We start from the raw sequence: 20,285 nt of genomic DNA, 5'->3' as shown, positions 1-20,285 counted from the left end.
GTTTTCACCATCAGGTCATCTACCGACCGCCTCCGTGGTCTAATGGTAGAGCGTCCGCCCGGAGAGCGGAAGGTCCAGGGTTCGATCCCGGGCCGCGTCATACAAAAAGACGTTAAAAGATTGTACTTGTTGTTACCCTGTCTGGCGCTCGGCATTAAGGGGCTAAAACAAGGACTGGTCGGCTCGGAGTCAGTATACTGTGTCTGAGTGGGGTATTCATGTTAAACTGCGGCATGGTATCTCAGTGAGCTAGCACTATAAATCGGCATCAGTCCGGACTAGTACAAGCAGCCACACACACGTGCATGCACGTCGCTATATAAGTGCAATAATCTTGGACGCGACGTTAAACCCAATTTCACCTCACCTCACCTCAGGTCATCTACCATTGGACGAGTGGGTAATTTTGAGTGCACAGGGTAAATATTCTTTACAAAAGCGATAGTGAGAGCCCTGTAAAGACCTGTAGACAAGAAGAAAGAAGAAAATATTTCATCAATGTGTCACACTTTGCATTTACAGTGTATAAAATCATGATAGTAACATACTTTTTAGGTAAAACAAGCAAAATCCTGACACATAAGGCTTACGTATACGAGACACAAATGTACATAAAATATATAATATTAATATAATAATGAATTTATAAATAAATGATTGCACTAAAGTTATAATTGAGATACTAACATTGATTAAATTATATCATTATAGAAGGGAGAGTAGCACTTAAGAAGAATTAGATTTGCTTTTGTACATTGTGTAGAGAGCTGCGGTTAGGGATTGTAAAAATGATCATTAATCATAACATAATTTATCAATAGGTTCCATAGATAGAAACAGTGGTTCAAATTGAGAAATTTTACAGAAAAGATCTTATTTTAAGTTGGAGTAAAAGGGAAAGATAATGAATGACATTTACTTCAACAGCTACGCCTGCGACTCTGTGACGGGATTACAGGGCGGGTATCGCGGCTAAGTTCAGTTTCAAGCGGTAGTGACCCACATCGAAGCTAACATAGCTAAAATACTACAGCGTTCTCGGGGGCCAATGCGTTCTACATCTTTATCACAACAAAGATCCTTTTGAATACATTCACCAAACGTTATCCCAATGAGGCTAATCAGACCACTGCACACACTAAAAGGACTTGCTGTCACGCCAACCGTTGCCAGTAATGTTGCCTCGAACACTATTTCACAACAATGTGGCGTGTCAGTTTCACGTGGGTGGAAAGATCAGTTGAAATGTTATTTGTGTTCTTTGTCAGTTGAAATTTTTTCACACTACAGTAGTTAGCTAGCCTTTCCATAGCTTACCTTACAATACAAAATGTACTTATTTAATACTTTTAGAATTGGCTTAATCTTGTATTCAATATTGTATTCAATATTTTATCAGTTTGTATTGTATCATTATAACAAAGTTACACGAGTGTTAGTAAACGCTCATAGTGTTCATGTTTATTGTCCGGCCCAAAGATGGGACTGTTGACGCCCAAACCTCCCAGTTTCACCCGAGAGTACAGATCCCCACGATAGCCCTCCAATAGTTTAGGACTCGTGAAGATTCCGGGGTAGAATAGGTCATCAGCAACCCATACTTGCCGTAAAATGTGACTATGCTTGTCGTAAAAGGCAACTAACGGGATCGGGTGGTCAGGCTCGCTGACTTGGTTGATGCATGTAATCGTATCTCAATTGCGTGGATCGATGCTCATGATATCAATCACTGGATTGTCTGGTCCAGACTCGATTATTTACAGACCGCCGTCATATAGCTGGAATATTGCTGAGTGCGGCGTTAAACAACAAACCAACCAATCAACCAATAGTTTAGCGTGGATTGTTTCACGAACTAGTCTAGCTGGTCGTTTCTAAATTCGCCGTTTTTAAACAAAAGAAAGACAGGAAACGAACCTAGCATGTTGTATTCGTAGATCTGGAGCGGATTTACCTTCACATCCACGTCAGTTTTATGAATTCATGTAGCTGATCCCCCATGTGCTAGTGACGTCTCTCAGAACTGCACCCGTTGAAAGAGAAAAACAACAACCTCACATACTTACCTATTTAAATTACTGCGATACTCTACACGGAAAGGTAATTAATTTCTATTTCTATAATAAATCTTTGTAATACAGTCGAAGGGAGCATGTGATAAGAGTATATGTGACATATTGGAAAACTTCATAATTAATGTGAATATGACAAATATGGCATTCCGAAGTATTGCCGTGGTAAAATAACTTGCTTGCCTGCTGCAATCACTTTGCCTAGCTTAAGCGTATGATAAACGTCTCCGTGCAAATCCGGGTTTGAATAGGTCTTCAGTACCCCATGCCTGTCGTAAGAGGCGACAAACGGGTGCCTTGGTCGATGCATGTCATTGTATCCTAAATGAGTAGATCGATGCTCATGATGCCAATCACTGGATTGTCTGGCCCAGACTAGATTATTTACAGACCGCCGTCATGTAGCTGGAATATTGTTACGTGCGGCGTTAAACAACAACAACAACAACAACAACAACAACAACAACACCAAAGGGTGTGATAAACGAGCAAGCCCACGGGTGCTGGCAAACCAGTGGGAAAGGAAAATATAAAGCGAAATAGGATTTATTCAGATCCATCTGACATTATAAACTGACGGTTACATAGCCACAATTGGTATTTTATAAAGTATTTTAGAATACTGGTAGAGATTTTAGTATTGCTATTCAGAGAAAACAACGTAAACAATCCTTTTCACTTGTCATGCTTTTCTTTAAGAAAATTTTAATATATATGGCGCCAACCATGCATGCACAGTTTTGTAAATATGCAGACAGGGAAGCACAGGGGAGAGAGAGAGAGAGAGAGAGAGAGAGAGAGAGAGAGAGAGAGAGAGAGAGAGAGAGAGAGAGAGAGAGAGAGAGAGAGAGAGAGAGAGAGAGAGAGAGAGATTCTTTATTTCCTCCAGATGTCATTCCGAAGATTACAATGAAAATATATTCAATTACACGCAGTTAACACAATACCTTGATGAAGACAGATTTTCACCAAAAGATGCCTTAGTTTGTACACATACGAGGCGAATTGAAGTATAATAGTTTCCCAGGTGTGTTGATCCAGATTGTGAGTAAATTTTGTTTCAGCCCCAAATAAGACTGAAAACATATCTGTTTCGTCTTGCATTTCAAAATCAACATTGGCTGTCCAAACACACGGTTCTCATGAATATGTATTATGATTTCATTTTAACATAAAATTTGTCTGTTATAAAAAGTGTCTAGGTGTTTCAATATTTCTACTGGCCTATGAGTTCTATGGGGTTTTCTGGGTTGTGTGGGAAGAGTTGTATGCATCATTCTGTTATCGTTGAAACACGGCCTCGTCTGTGATCAACTGTTGAATGATGTTCACTATTAATATTTTAATTATTTATACTGCCATCCATTCCCCTTTAATCTTACAACTGAAACTTTAAAGGGACTTCAAATTATATGTACATTGGACTGAACTGGAACAAATAATGAATTCACACAGAGTATACGTTGATAAATAGGATTGTCGGTGTTATCAGCCATCGATTGTAGTGTCCAAAGAATGATTTTATCGGCAATCTTGACGATTAAAACTTGATATCGAATATGTGCTTATTCGATTAAGGAATGGCAATTATGTGTAGTATCACGAAAGTATACTACTCAAAAGAAGTTAAGGATCACCTGATTCTTCCATTATGCTATTACAATAGTTAATCTCTCATGCCATGACAGATTAACATTACCAATATGAAAGAATCGGGTGATCCTTAACTTCTTTTGAGTAGTATATATTATGCAGATAAATGTTTACATATACAGTTGGTTTCATGTTTGGTTCCTTCCAACATGCAGACACGATGCATGAATGTCGTTACCTTCATCAGTCACGATAAGGCAAAATATTCCCGATGAGAATCTAAATTTAAGTCACGAACTCGTCATCTGCAAGTCACATACATTAAACTACGGTTATAACGAACTCAAAGGGACTATTATTTTAGTTCGTTATAACCGTAGTTCGTTATAAGCATATAAACAGCATAACTACAGCAAATAGTCGGGACCAAAAAGTTAGTTCGTTATATCCGTCAGTTCGTTATAAGCGTGTTCGTTATAACCGTAGTTTACTGACATGCAGTCGACCTTCGAGAGTCTCATAAACCGGTAACCTCAGTGTTTGAACATAAGCACTTCAATGGTCCTGTGTTGTCAGACCTCAGTGTCCTTTTTAACAATAGGGTCAATAATGGATTGTTTCCGCGCCGATGGTGCAATTCCTGTACCGAAACAAGCAATAAATAACTTAATAACGAGTGTCCACACAACAATTATTTGTATATAAATGTTACATCCTTTCGGTATATCCCCACAGGTGGTAAGAACCAGTATATTGACCGTCCTGACGCATTGTTTGCAAACAATAGCCGATCAAAGTGACCGTGTCGCTAGCACTCCGTAGTGACTCCACGACACCACTTGCAACATTACAATCAAACAAAGGATAAATAGGCAAATGAAATAGTTTTTCACGTTTTAGGATAATTTCGCAATGAAACATTTCATGACATATGTTTATCTAAGTGTGTAGACTCGTAAAACATGAAACAGATGACAAATATTCATTCTTGCATTCATAATGTATTCTACACGAGCTTTCTCTTAAATATGATTCAAATATAAATAAAACATGAGCAAAGCCAGTTATTCTGCTCGGGGTTTGGGTTGTCGGCTTCGCTGTGCGGAGCTCTTCTGGTTAAGTTTTAGAATTGAAGCGTGCATGGACTAAAGGTATGACGTCTCTCTGAAAACATTTCATGCACAATAAAAACACCCTGAACCGTTGGCATACTGGCCTTTCACTCACGCGCCCTCGCCGTTGGTTTACTGTTTACACCAGATATCTTTTCAGCGGCAGATGCAAAACCAGATATATATTATCTAATAGAAGCTACGGGGAAAATATTGTTTTTAAATAAATCCACAACACTTGCTACAATGTCATTTTCGTAGCAGACACTATCTGTTGTTTTTTATTATATTTTTCAAGGGACGGTCGGGTAGCCTAGTGGTTAAAACGTTCGCTCGTCACGCCGAAGACCCGGGTTCGACACATGGGTACAATGTGTGAAGCCCATTTCTGGTGTCCCCCGCCGTGATATTGCTGGAATAATGCTAAAAGCGGCGTAAAATCAAACTTACTCACTCACTATACTTTTCAAGCATTTTCTGGGATAATTGTTTTCTCTCTATAAACTACCAGCTGTCCTCCAACTGCAACTTGTGGCTTCAGTATGGTACATAGCAAACGCTGCATATTATATGGTGACTACTGATATATAAACAACTACATTCAAGTGTAAATAAAAGGGCATAGGACATCATTTTGTCACTGAGGTGTAGAATAGGGAAAAGCCCTCCATATGTCTACATAACACCTTACCAAGGCCTAGAATGCTGTAACGGTAAATATCAAATTGTTATACAGGATATTCCTGTGTCACTCATTACTTTTATGCATCCTTTCAGCAATCTCAAGAACCCGCATCTCCATTTATGTGTGACCAGTGGGTGAAGAATTTTTCTGATTACATTTGATAATCAAAATATTTCTTTACTTCATAATGTTAAGCGCTTTCCTTTAGAAGATTGGAAAAAGGTTTCATTTCGTTTTTACTCATTCTATAAATAATACACCGGTAAAAATACAAATGGCATTGAAAGGGTTATTTACCTTAAAAACCCAAGGTAACCAACCACGGGTCGGAATTATCTCAAATGGGTTTCTCACGCACAAGTGTGTAAGAAATATCCAACACTTGGCACAAGACCGTTATCAAATCTCTAGTGTAGGTTGTTAGGTCCTATTCAAAGTGATCACTGGTCTGAAACGGACCAATGATCACTGTGAACAGGACCAAAGCATCGGAGTTATCTGATCCCGATTTGATCAAGTTTGGGACCAAGGGGCCATGGATATTGCCATAACAATATGCATCCAACTAGGCCATGGTTCAACATGGGACTCCATGGCACTGCTTTTAGTATGTGTCTTAATTTCACGTTTCCATTCTGTTTGGTCTCTGTTATTTTTCTTTTGACACGATATAACTGTCAATTTTCTTGTCATATTGGGGTGTTTTGGATGTCTTGATGTTGAAGAATTCTTTGGTGTGTTTAATGAAGGCGTGTGTCATCAGCATCTCCCCGAGGCAAGGGTGTTAATTGACTATAAAAGTCCAGTTTCCACTCTTGCCGAACTAGGCTGGAATCCGGCTGGGCTAACGTGTCTATGCACATTCGAATCAAAATCGCGAAACGAACTAGAAATCCGGTTCACGTGGATTTCAACGTGGAGGTTTCGGTCGCCTGCAGCTGTTGCAAGCATGTGCACCGTCAACTGGGCGTCGACAGTTGTTTTACAATATAGATCTTTAATATTGATCAGATCGCGTTGACTGGCACCGTCATTTTGTTTGAAGCAAATGCAAGTGACATGAGAATGAATCTGGTCAATAGAAAGGACATAGAAAGGACATAAATTGCTACTAGTGGCGCTACGATCGAGCTCCGAAATTCCAGCCTAGTTCGACAAGGGTGGAAAAAGGACTTTTATAGTCAGTTGACGCCATTACCTCATGAAGAGGTGATTGATTGAGTGAGTGAGTGAGTTGGGTTTTACGCCGCTTTTAACAGTATTCCAGTTATATCACGGCGTGTCAGCTTAATGTGGGAGGAAAGCCCGAAGTGATGCAGGTCTCAGACGTTTACCACTTCGGTGAAACCTACGAGCACGGGTAGGGAGCTGACAAACCTCGAAACATAATCGGGGCGAACCGGGATTCGAACCCACAATCATAGGTTTCTGGCGTGTCCAGGCACGCAACTCTGCACAGCGAATCGCGGCGCCTTAGACGACTGGGCCACCCCTGCCCCCTCAGGAAGATGTAAATCTGTTAATCTGTGTAACATAAATAGTGTACTAGCGACACGTGACTGGGTGAACGAGGAAGGGGAGAGTTTCGCCGCTTTGAGCATTGTTGCAAATGACTGAGATTTGTTAATCAATCACGGACTGACAAGAAAACATATTTGATGTGAGAGAACCTCTCTTGGTCTGGTCAGATGACAGTTTGTCCGTTTTACCCTTTATGTATGGGGGCGGTCGGGTAGCCCAGTGGTTAAAGCGTTCGCTCGTCACGCCGAAGACCCGGGTTCGATTCCCGATATGGGTACAATGTGTGAAGCCCATTTCTGGTGTCCCCCGCCGTGATAATGCTGGAATATTGCTAAAAGCGGCGTAAAACCAAATGCCTCAATGAGACACGATTATCACATGTTTACGAGTATCAGTTTCAGCATGATATTCAGACTGTCGTTCTCATAACATTGTCACCTTTAACACTGATACCGATTCAGTTCTCTACCACTCTCCAATAGGATTGACAGACAGACAGACAATAGTTTATTAACGTCTCACTCCTGTACATACATAAAAACGGCTTTATACAACCTGACATATATAAAATGTACAGAACCATTCAATAGAATTATGAGAGACGAATTATCACAGAATTTATACATAAATGATATAAAGATGATATAGTAAAAAGTTATCCATATAAAAGATGTTTTCTACGATTAAGAATTAAAAAGCAGACTTTGGCAAGTATAAAACACACACTGGAGTCACTGAAAATAAAACAAAGTTTGTCAATATCAGGTATATCTAAAAAAATATAAGATTTAGCAATACATTCGTTAAAAAGAGTTGCCCTGATATCATCATATAATACGCAGTGAAACAAAACATGGACCTCGTCTTCTACGCTGTCATTACAGTGAAAACTCGAATAGGAGCCACTCCACATCTAAACTTGGCTAGTGCCGATCTATAGTTTCTGGGCATCTTATTTGAAACATAGTATTCTGTCCCATATACTTGTTTGTAACATCGATACATTCTCAATTTATTAAGCCCATTTCGCCCCTCTTCCTTTCTTAACATATCACTCCAACGGGTAACATATTCATTTTTACACCATTGTTCCACCTGTGTACAAACAGAAAATTTATCAATAAAAACCTGTAGCGTTTAATAGATGTCCTAAATCCATATTAGTAAACTTCTTTCTTACCCTACCATTCCAATTTTTACAACCATTTACAGCGTATCTATCAGCCCAGTTAAACACGTATTTGTTTAACCTATGACATATTCTTAAGGCGACACCATTGTCTTGCTACACTTTTCCACTGTCTGACAACAGGCGGTATCCATCCCATGTCGCCATTTATAGCGACGTTAGGGACGTATTTGCCGAGTCCCAAATAAAATCTAATGGCTCTATGGTGTACAGCATTTATTGCTGACACATCATAATTACCCCAGATAGCCGCCCCGTAGTCAAGAACAGACCACACCATACTATCGTACAATTTGGAATAGGTTTGGAAAATGCATACCGCCTATTGTCTTAACTTTGGATATCAACAGGCCCAAAGCCCTGTTGACAGCAATATATTTCTAGTGTTTGTTTTTTGCGTAGCCCGAACTCAACACTATTCCAGTATCCATTTACGTATCTGAGATACGATGATATGCATCAACCGAGTCTGACCAGCCGAACCGTTTAATCACCTCACCTAGACAAGCATGAAGACGTGTCTAGTTTCTAATGGTTATGGGTATGGTTTAAAGTAGTTTAGTGTGTATAGGCCTCAGTACTACACACTCACTTAATTTTTTCATTTCTAGGGAACTTTCTTATCTAACATTGAGGTGAGGTGAGGCAAAGTGAGGTTTAACGTCGCGATTATTGCCCTTATATAGCGACCTGCATGTGTGTGTGTGGCTGCTTGTACTAGTCCGGACTGATGCCGATTTATAGTGCTAGCCCACTGAGATACCATGCCGCATGTCTGTCATGTCTGTGCTTATCATGCTTATAAGTGAGTGAGTGTGGATTTACGCCGCTTTTAGCAATATTCCAGCAATATCGCGGCGGAGGACACCAGAAATGTACCCATGTCGGGAACCGAACCCGGGTCTTCGGCGTGACGAGCGAACGCTTTAACCACTAGGCTACCCGACCGTCCGACAGTGCCCATGTGCTAATGCTTATGTGCCCACGTGCCATGCATGTAAAGCAATATTGCAGCCACAAAATGCATTCTGTGTTGGTAAGTAACATAGCTTTTGTTGAATGAATGAATAAATGAAGTAAATGAAATATCTTCATGTCGTCCATCGGAATATGAGAGTATGAGCATGGAAATGGAATAACCATATCAAGGGACCAGTTAAAAAGTTCGATGTCGGATAAAAACTTAATTCTTAAAATTTATGGGTGGGTGTTGGGTTGTTAATTTTCCATTGGACAAAGTCCTGATTTCCCAATGTTTTGTCATTAAATACATCCAGTCTTTCCACAAGGTAGGGTTTTATGATCATTGGCCATATTCAATCTTGTGCACTGCGTTTGTGAGTGAGTGAGTGAGTAAGTTGGGTTTAACGCCGCTTTTAACAGTATTCCAGTTATATCACGGCGTGTCAGCTTGATGTGGGAGGAAAGCTTGAAGTGATGCAGGTGTCAGACGTTTACGTATTGGAGAAAACACGCTTACGAGGTTTTGGTAGACAGAGCATACCCTGGGGAGAGGGAAAAACCAAGGGAGCGAAGCCCCCGCGGTTTTTCCCGACCCCAAGGGCATGCTCTGTCTACCAAAACCGAGGGAAAGTGTTTTTTTCATACTTATAAACCTACTTATAAACGTCTTAATTGATTAAATGTTATAACGAGCATCTATAAATGAGGCGCTTCATTATAGCGCTTCCTTGAAGACGTGATATCATAACTTGCACGTGAAATTCGCTGACTTGCCAGGCGTTCAAGAGCACTTGGATGTGTCAACAACAAAAGACAACTAAAATACTTACTTTTAAATGAAAGTGAAATCTTCGGTTTCTAAATTTTGTGTTGCAATATTCCACTTCTTTTAAACTTTTCAAAACGAAAATTCGCATATTTTAAAGGTGTTTTTTGCTTTACAAGATTTACGACTTTAAACAATCCAACTGTTACATAGAGGTAGTTGTGACGTTACGGCTAGCAGTTACTGCACGTGCAAATTGTGCAGCATTGATAAGCACTTAAGTGTTTTGAAACCTCGCTGTCCTTTCACCAGAGACTCTGAAGTGATGTCGCTTTTAAATGTCCACGCGGAACTGTACACATGACATTCAATTTAAATTGATTTAAAATTTTGAATTGCTACTTGTCATTTTTTCATTTACTTGGTTAAACCTGGGATTTGGGGTTTTACATTCAAAGTAAACCCCCCGAACGAAAATAAAACCTCATAATAGGGATGGAGCCCCAGGTTAGATTAGGTCCCAGTTTTCTAATGGATAATAGTATATATTTCTTTGTTGCGTCGCATCGTGTCCCGACGAATCACTGGTTTGTCTAGCCAAAACAATGATGACCGATGTGAAAGTCATGATGTCAGTGGAATTGTTTCATCAAGTTTTTTAATTAATCAGTTGCACTTTTTTTGCAGTTCACCGCACAAGCAGTTGATCCGAATAAGCAAAAATGAGAAACGAACCAGTTGGAGTGTAAGTCATATGAAATATATTGCTAGCTTTGATATGATACCTGCTTGAGACAGAATAATTGCTCTGTCAGCGCTTCAAAACATGCAATAAATAAATACAATGTCCAGTGAAGGAGGTTTGTGTGTGTCAAACTCGAGGACAGCATTTTAGGGGGTGGGGGAAAGAATTACTTTACTTCAAATTTGGACAGGTCCAGACTAGACACACACATACCACTTGAATAATGCTGAATTCATTGTTTCACAACACCCCCTCACTCATGGATACTTATATACAAGGGGGCACGAGTGGCCCAGTCGTCTAAGGCGCCGTAAATATTATGACTGTATTCTCAGCATTTAAGAATGATATACCCTTGTATACACCTACTGGCTGATCCGGGGACAGGATGGCCCAGTCGTCGAAGGCGCCGCAATTCGCTGTGCAGAGTTGCGTCCCTTGGCCACGCCAGAAACCTATGATTGTGGGTTCGAATCCCGGTTCGCCCCGATTATGTTTCTAGGTTTGTCAGCACCATACCCGTGCTCGTGGGTTTCACTGAAGTGGTAAAGTCTAAGACCTGCATCACTTCGGGCTTTCCTCCCACATTAAGCTGACACGCCGCGATATGACTGGAATAATGTTAAAAGCGGCGTTAAACCCAACTCACTCACTCACCTTATATACAAGCTTTATACCACTGACCCGTGAAGATCCGGGGTGGAATAGGTCTTCAGCAACCCATGCTTGCCGTAAAAGGCGACTATGCCTGTCGTAAAAGGCGACCAACGGGATCGGGTGGTCAGGCTCACTGACTTGGTTGATGCATGTCATCGTATCCCAATTGTGTGGATCGATGCTTATGATGTCAATCATCGGATTCTGGACTCGATCATTTGCAGATCGCCGTCATATAGATGGACTATTGCTGACTGTGGCGTTAAACAACAATAAACAAAACATTCGTTAAGGGGCGGTTCGGTAGCGCGAACGCAAGTTACGCCATAGACCCAAATCCTGGATTCGAACCTGGCACATTTACAATGTAAGGGACGCAACTCTTTTACGGAAAGTGTCGTACTTTAAACCACTCCCCCCCCTACACACATACACACACCCCACACCCCACACCCGACACCCCACGCCCCGGACCCGACCCTTAGGGTAGTTTGAGGGTAGGGTAATCCCTTGTAACTCTGTAATGTCGAATGGGCCTGTGGCCCACACAAAGAAATGAATAAACATTGATGGTTGATGTTGTCCTGGTCCAAAATGATTATTTACAGGCCGCGATGATATATTTGCGGGGATCATGCCTGCGACGGTGTTCGTGTCGCTAACCCACGGATGTGTTCTTTCTCCTCAGGTCCTGCAGACAGTTCCTGGCCAACTGTTTGTGCAGACGACGCAACTTCTTTGGGTTGATAGGGTTGACACTTCTCCTCGGCAGCATCTTCATGTCAACACTCAAGTATAACCCCCGAAGGGTGTACTCCAGTTTATTTACTCAATACCCGATAAACAAAAGTACTGATACCCCACCTGCTGAACGAATAACATACCAGAATATTAACTATGATAATAAAGACTGTATATACCCTGGAATATGTCGTGCTCCACCTGCGAACGGCACAGTCTATTTCCGGTATTTTCGGAATGCGACATTCTACCAAAAACTCAACGAAACTGTTGATCTTAAAAGATCAACAACTCATAACGAATCTGTGGTGCCTAATATAGTTCATGTTACTTGGTATGGTGGACCAAAGAGAAACACGTTTTTATTTCATCATTTAATATCATTGTTGTCCATCCGAAATGTCCTGAAACCTACCCGCATCCTGTTTTGGTGTGATCTCATTCCGGAAGGGACATATTATCACCAGACAAGGGAACGTGTTCCGGAGATTGTACTTGTGGTCAGGGATCCTCCAACAGAAATCATGGGACGTGAAATCAAAGTTCCTGAACATCAGTCGGATATTGTCAGACTTGAGGCGATCTTGGAGTTTGGCGGAACCTACGTTGATCTCGATGTGCTCGCTGTTAAGTCCTTCCAACCACTGTTCCGGTAAGTGACTGAACAATTATGAACGAAGGAAGAGAATTTGTGAATGTCAACTTCTTTATTATGAGGAACACAACGTTTCAGAGTATATGCTTGCTCCTTCATCGGGTGTATAGATGCTATGAAACAGAACATATATATGTATCTGTAAGAACAAGTGAAGCCAACAGTTAGTTAGCACTGATTGGTGATTTGCAATGGACAAATGGAAGCCAACACTTAATGGTTGATTTGGGATGTTCCCCTATCAGCGTCAATCAGCTGTTGGCTAAGTTTCCACCTTTGTTATCATATTACTTTTGTTCTTACAGGTACATATATATGTTCTCTGCTTCATAGCATTTATTCACCTGATAAAGGAGTGAGTACATACTCCGAAACGTGTTCCTCATAATAAAAAAGTTGACATCCATAGATTCTCTTCCTTGTGTGTATCACTTCTAAATGCTAATCAAAAACCTAATTATAACCGACCCGTGAAGATTCCGGGGTAGAATAGGTCTTCAGCAACCCATGCTTGCCGCAAAAGGCGACTATGCTTGTCGTAAAAGGCGACTAACGGGATCGGGTGGTCAGGCTCGCTGACTTGGTTGATGCATGTCATCGATCCCAATTGCGTGGATCGATGCTCATGATATTAATCACTGGATTGTCTGGTCCAGACTCGATTATTTACAGACCGCCGTCATATAGCTGGACTATTGCTAAGTGCGACGTAAAACCACAAACCAACCAACCAACCAACCAACCTAATTATAACCTGACCAACATGAGTGTAAAAACTCTTCTTTGTGTCCCTTATCCTGTTACTGTAACATTGCCGTTATAAAGTAGCTTAAAACCATACTCACTCTTAATGAACTAACGGGGCTGTCGGGTAGCCTAGTGGTTAAAGCGTTCGCTCGTCATGCCGAAGACCCGGGTTCGATTCCCGACATGGGAACAATGTGTGAAGCGCATTTCTGGTGTCCCCCGCCGTGATAATGCTGGAATATTGCTTAAAGCGGCGTAAAACTATATTCACTCACTCACTTAATGAAAACCAAATGCCTCAATGAGACACGATTATCACATGTTTACCAGTATCAGTTTCAGCATGATATTCAGACTGTCGTTCTCATAACATTGTCACCTTTAACATTGATACCGATTCAGTTCTCTACCACTCTCCAATTGGTTCACGCCGAGATATAACTGGAATACTGTTAGAAGCGGCGTTGAACCCATCTCACTCACTCCATCTGGTGCACCGGTTTCTTCACCCGTGCCGACTCGGGTTAGAATTGGTCTGAAGGCATTGGGTGGCCATGGTCAGGCTCAGTGACTTGGCTGATGCATGTCATCGTATTCCAATTGTTTTGATCGATGTTCATAATGTCAATCACGAGATTGTCTATGACCGCCGTCATATAGCCGAGTGCGGCGTTAAACAACCAACCAACAGGCGAACAAACACCGGTCTCGTATGGAATACTGTAAGGGACATTCTCGCGATCTCGCATTCTCGCGATCTCGCAATTTGGCCAAATCTCGCGTTCTCGCGATCTCGCATTCTCGTGTTGTTGGCATATTTAGCTCGTTTCCAAAGGTCGAGATCGCGAGAATGCGAGATCGCGAGAATGTCCCTTACAGTATTCCATAGTCTCGTCATAAATTGCCGTTTAACGTTCCAGGTGAGGTGCCCGAACCCTTGTTATATTAGAGACAGGATATAAGTTCAGTACTTGCTTTAAAATATGCATTTTTGTTTCTTTTTGAGCCATTTAGTTCTGTTGTTTTGTAAACAAATTATATTAAAAAAGGATGGGTCCTAATTATCCCACATGCTGCCTTTGACAGAAAACGCTTCTGTTTAAATTTGACAATGCTTCTTTATGTCACAGCTACGACGTGACGATGGGGTACGAGACTCCAGGCGGCCTCTGCAACGGCATTATGGTGGCAAAGCCGTGGGCTGACTTCATGAAGATCTGGTACAAGGAATACAAAACATTTAATGACAAGGTCTGGGGCTACCATTCTGTCGTACTTCCAGCCCAATTGGCCCACAAGTACCCCAATCTAATCCATACTGAGGCTACGTCCATGAACCATCCAAACCCAGGAGAAAGCTTTGCTCTTCAATATGGGGCAAGTCCCTTTGATTGGCAAAATAAAAACTATGCTGTTCATACATGGATCCGAACACAGTTAATTGCCCACAAATTGAACGCTTGGTCCATAAGAACATGGGATTGTGCAGCAGGAGAGATGTTCCGGTATATTTACTTTGGAGACAAGGCCCTAATAGCACCCATTGACTAGGGGACTCCAGTAGTAACAGTTTGAGGGTTAAACTGTTCATAAGACACAAATTGAACGCTTGGTCCATAAGAACATGGCATTGTGCAGCAGGAGAGATGTTCCGATATATTTACTTTGGAGACAAGGCCCTTATAGCACCCATTGACTTGGGGACTCCAGTAGTAACAGTTTGAGGGTTAAACTGTTCATTAGACGCGAGGATGTGATATTGTTTATGGGTTACTGGTGCGTGCCAGGAGAGACTATGTTTTTTTTATGTGTTCTCGATTGTGACATGTAAAACAGGAATCAACACATGTTATTTGTGACACATAATGCATTGCAATCGGCAAGAGCAGGTCAGTTAAGATGTTTCCATGCAAGTAATGTCTTGTTTGAAATTCATGTTCGCGATCTCCTGGTGTCATCTCTGATTTTTAGTGATCATCCATTTTAACTTTTGTTTTGCCTTTTACGCCCAATGGAATCTGTTTCGGCGGGTAATCGAGACTGGTTATTATCTGGCGTTAACGTTTTATATTCAGTCCGTTGATAATGATAATGTCTATTTATCTTATTTCCAATCTTGTTTTGATGTTACAAAAAAGCAATTTGTTTTGTAACATGTATGCAACAGTTTTGAAGTTTCTGGAATCGCATGACCTCCATTTTTCCAAAAGAATAAAGCCTGTTTTTAGATGATAAGCAAATAGTTGATTACTGTTTCATATATATATACAAAGTTCCTAATAACGTAATAATAATCAATAATATATGTGTATTTAATTCCACTAAGTGGACATTTAGATACAAGTGGAAGCAGCATTTTTGTTTGTTTTCCCGCAAAATTAACTTCATGTTGATAATGAACCTACACCTTGAGTTGAAACCGCTAGCCAGTTAAAACGGTGTTCAATTTTACACCATGTCTCTTACTTATTTTATTGCTATATATACACAAAGAAAAAACTTAAGCACACCCCTATTGCTGGAACATGACAAATGGCAAAATCATAGCATGGGATGACTGACCACAGGAGCTTGGCGACACCAATGTCATTGGATAGAACAAATATTTGACAACAAATAAAGAAGCTATTGGAGGTTGTGATTATTACAATGTACCGACAATAACATCATTGTAACACCGGTACTGTTTTTGACCTTAGACAATACCTAAAAAAACGTATGGAGCTGCAGGATTAAGTAAACGAGTTCCGTTTGATGTTTCATGTGAAAATGTTCCTCAAAGTCTCTACTTGACATGACACATGAAACAGATCAGTAGCTGGTATTTCCGTCACGTACCCGGATGATGCATTCCACCCTACGTCTCATGCCTCCAGTCAGACGTTGGATCTGTTGATGGGTCATCAACAGCCACTCCTGAGGCAATGCTGCTTTCAATTGGCGTAAATCTTGTTCCCGTACGCGCCGCCCCAGAATATCCCAAACATGTTCAAGGGGGTTCAAATCTGGGCCCATTGCTGGCCAGGGAAGAGTCGTTATTGCATTGGCCCTCATGTAATCCACGACTGCATGTGAAGGATGAGGCCTGGCATTGTCATCCATGTACTGAGGTCGAGTAGCAAGAGGGTGGGTGTCAAAATGATGAACGACGACTGGCCTCAAAACGCCCCGGATGTACTGAGCCCCTGTTAAGTTGCCCCTTATGCTGACCAAATCCAAACGCAATCATGAGAGATACATCCCTAAACCATTACCGAACCCACGCCGTAATGTTCCTGGGGGTGTAGGCCGTGTTCCGGTGCCTCCAAACTCTCGTTCTTCCATCAGTGATGTGGAGCAGAAAGCCTCTTTTGTCAGACCAATGGATCCGTCTCCGTGGTGATCTCTCAACAAGGGGCGCTTTATGACTCGTCTAGCCCTCAGTCCTGTTGCTTTCAGTCGATTCCTGACGGTTCTGGTGCTGAAACGACGATTGGGCAACCACAGCTGTTTCAGACGAGTACTTGTTGAAAAGGGTAATCGGCGTATGAGACGATGTGTCGTCACAAGAGGTCTTCCGGATCTGGGACGGTCCTGTACATCACCGGTCTGATCATGTTTCTCGTCTAAACGGCATATGACAGTGTGATGATACCCTAAATTCCGACCAATGGCATTACAAGACATTCCTGCGTTATGCATGCCGATTTTTTGCCATCTTTGATAATCGCCTTCGTGCCATGATCACACAATGTCATGGAATAACTGTTTAAAACCGAGCTTAAGAAAGCAGTTTTAACGTTTGGAAATACTGCTTTTAGAGAAACTCGAGGGTAACATGCTGCACGGGCATACCATGCATGACACGTGAGCTTTCGTGACGCATGACTGATTACATCATCTCGAGAAAACATAATTCTTCCCGTAATTATATCTTTCATGACTGTTACAAATATTGGGACCAAACAATAATGAAATATATTAGGGTGTGCTTAACTGTTTTCTTTGCGTATATTTATATGACGTCGTAAAAGTGGACGACGTTATTCGTGAGAGGGAAGTGTCTTGTGAGTATATATATACTCTATGTTACTGTCTTTCCATTTTACGAAATGTTTAACAATAACAAACATTTACGAATGGAAAAAGAACAGCTATTCATCAGGCTTTTGAAACCTAAACTTAATTTAAAAGTATAATTTTCAAAACTTTCCCATGTACCTCAACGTGTATTTGTGCACCAACGCCATAATGTATTTGTACCTCCTTCTATTATTACTAACTTTGACGTCAAAGGTTTTATGACGTCAAAAACATAACGCTGGGTGTCGCCAAGGACTACGGTTTACTCATCCCTCTATTATGACGCCACAAATACCACTGTTGTGCGTCGCCTAGGACAACAATGTAAGCTAAAGTTGTTAATCACACTCCGGCGCACAGGTGACTTGACATAACACCATATGCTAATTTGACCAGACTTTTCTCTTGTTTGTAAACAAACGCGCTTTTTCAGAAATCAGTACAGAACGGACTAATGCAAGTATATCGGGGCGCTTTACATACTATTTGTGGTAGCATATCTATATAGTTATGCGACAGCGAGGTGCATGACAATCTGAATACACCAAAGTGGCCGTGACTGTATAAGATGGAACTTTGGCGTTTGCTTTGCATATATGTGGGGTATACATACGTTGGGGCGTGGGGGTATTTGTATAATTATGTATATATATGTACATGTATATAGGGGAGGTGGTGTATGTGTGTGACTATGTATGTATGTATGTGTGTGTGTGTGTGTGTGTGTGTGTGTGTGTGTGTGTGTGTGTGTGTGTGTGTGTGTATATGTATTTATGTGTGTGTGTGTGTATGTATGTATGTATGTATGTATGTATGTATGTATGTATGTATGTATGATAGATAGATAGTGTATGTGTGTGTAACTGTATGTATGTGTATGTGTGTGTAACTGTATGCATGTGTGTGTAACTGTGTGTATGTGTATGTGTGACTGTGTGTGTGCGTGCGTGCGTGCGTGTACAACTGTGTGTGTGTATGTGTTTGCGTGTGTGTGTAACTGTGTATGTATATGTGTGCGTACATGCGTATGTATGTATGGATGCATGTATGTGTGTGCGCGTGCATGTGTGTAAACACGTGTGTACGCTTGTGTGTTTATGTATATGAATAGATAGATGAATATATACACCACCTACCTACCTCTATTGTATTGTAGTTACGTGTATGTATATGTGTTAAGTGACGTCCCTCATAACCAATGGGAGTGGCGTTTACATGCTATATTTTCTTTTTACTGTATGGTATTTCATGAGTATGAAGGGCGTGTCCTAATAAACAAAGTCTCTCTACATTATTTAAAACTGTATGTTATTTGTTTACCTCATGACACTATACAATTCTCTTTACGCGATAAATGAATATATACAACACCTACCTACCTCTATTATATTGTAGTTATGTGTATGTATATGTTTTAAGTGACGTCCCTCATAACCAATGGGAGTGGCGTTTACATGCTATATTTTCTTTTTACTGTATGGTATTTCATGAGTATGAAGGGCGTGTCCTAATAAACAAAGTCTCTCTACATTATTTGAAACTGTATGTTATTTGTTTACCTCATGACACTATACAATTCTCTTTACGTGATAAATGAATATATACACCACCTACCTACCTCTATTATATTGTAGTTATGTGTATGTATATGTTTTAAGTGACGTCCCTCATAACCAATGGGAGTGGCGTTTACATGCTATATTTTCTTTTTACTGTATGGTATTTCATGAGTATGAAGGGCGTGTCCTAATAAACAAAGTCTCTCTACATTATTTGAAACTGTATGTTATTTGTTACCTCATGACACTATACAATTCTCTTTACGTAGCGTAATGTATCATTTGTGACATTCATGAATAGATGAACGAGATTCCCACTGATTCTGGCGAAAGAGGGGCTATTCCCATATCGCCTACGCTTCAATACACCTACAGGTTTTATGTCGGCCCAAGGAACACCTAGATTTAAATTTCACAGCTAAACAAATTGCTATATCGGCTGGAAGAGCCCTCAGTGTAATTATAAGTGAATTTAAATTAGTTGGCGGAATTACCTATGATGTTTTCAGTATTTGTATGATAATCTTGTACAATCTATCTTAACGTATTGTGCGGCAATTTGGGGAACCAGAGAAATTAGTTGCATAAATGCCATCCAAAATAGAGCATGCCGCTTTTTCTTGGGTGTAGGAAAAACTACTCCTAATTTGGCCGTATGAGGTGAGATTGTTGGTCATCGATTATTACTAAACACAAAATTGAAGTTGTTCGTTTCTGGAAGAAGTTGAATTTAGCTCCCTGATAGAGAATTATAGCTCATATCAGAAGTTGGTCTCTGTTATACCGAGAAAGTCCCGGGACAGCAGAGTTGTAAGAATGTTTGGTTCTTTGGATCTACCATTTTTGGATTTGTATAATATTGGTATACTAATATAGATTTCCAAATTTTAAAATCGAAATTGATAGAACTTGATAGAGAAAACTGGTTTCGTGGACTTTGGAAGGACACTGGCCATACTACAGGTGATAAGATCGGAACGTTTAGATGTACGTCATATTCTGGATAGATCACGACGAAGCACTTTAAACTTCGCTGTGGAACTTTACTCTTAGAATTAGAAAGAGGTCGTTATACACGTCCGAAAACTCCTGTTTCTGAACGCGTCTGTAAATTATGTAATGGCCAAACTGTTTAAAGATGAAGTTCACTTTTTGCTAACGTGTGACTGTTATAGAGATCTAAGACTTTATCTTTGGCAGAAAGTATACCTTATTAAC

General features: G+C 40.7%; 1 protein-coding gene across 2 annotated transcripts in view; it reads left to right on the top strand.

Moving 5' to 3' along the window:
- LOC124114694 overlaps positions 1-17,933 on the top strand; it is a 46,021-nt gene extending 28,088 nt beyond the window's left edge. The window contains exons 2-5 of one of the 2 annotated variants that reach the window (XM_048390992.1): positions 10,589-10,646; positions 11,992-12,696; positions 14,577-15,023; positions 15,173-17,933. In XM_048390992.1, the coding sequence (XP_048246949.1) occupies positions 10,624-10,646; positions 11,992-12,696; positions 14,577-14,997 (1,149 nt within the window). In that variant the 5' untranslated portion in view covers positions 10,589-10,623 and the 3' untranslated portion in view covers positions 14,998-15,023; positions 15,173-17,933. Of the gene's footprint in view, positions 1-10,588; positions 10,647-11,991; positions 12,697-14,576 lie in introns of both variants that reach the window. The other variant, XM_046475386.2, reaches the window with a different exon arrangement.
- Positions 17,934-20,285: the final 2,352 nt, after the last annotated feature.

Source organism: Haliotis rufescens, unplaced genomic scaffold (assembly GCF_023055435.1).
Source record: "Haliotis rufescens isolate VD_foot unplaced genomic scaffold, xgHalRufe1.0.p SCAF_10, whole genome shotgun sequence".
Lineage (NCBI taxonomy): Eukaryota > Metazoa > Mollusca > Gastropoda > Lepetellida > Haliotidae > Haliotis > Haliotis rufescens.
Note: the sequence above shows the minus strand (reverse complement) of the source record. Positions and strands in the feature narration are given on the sequence as shown.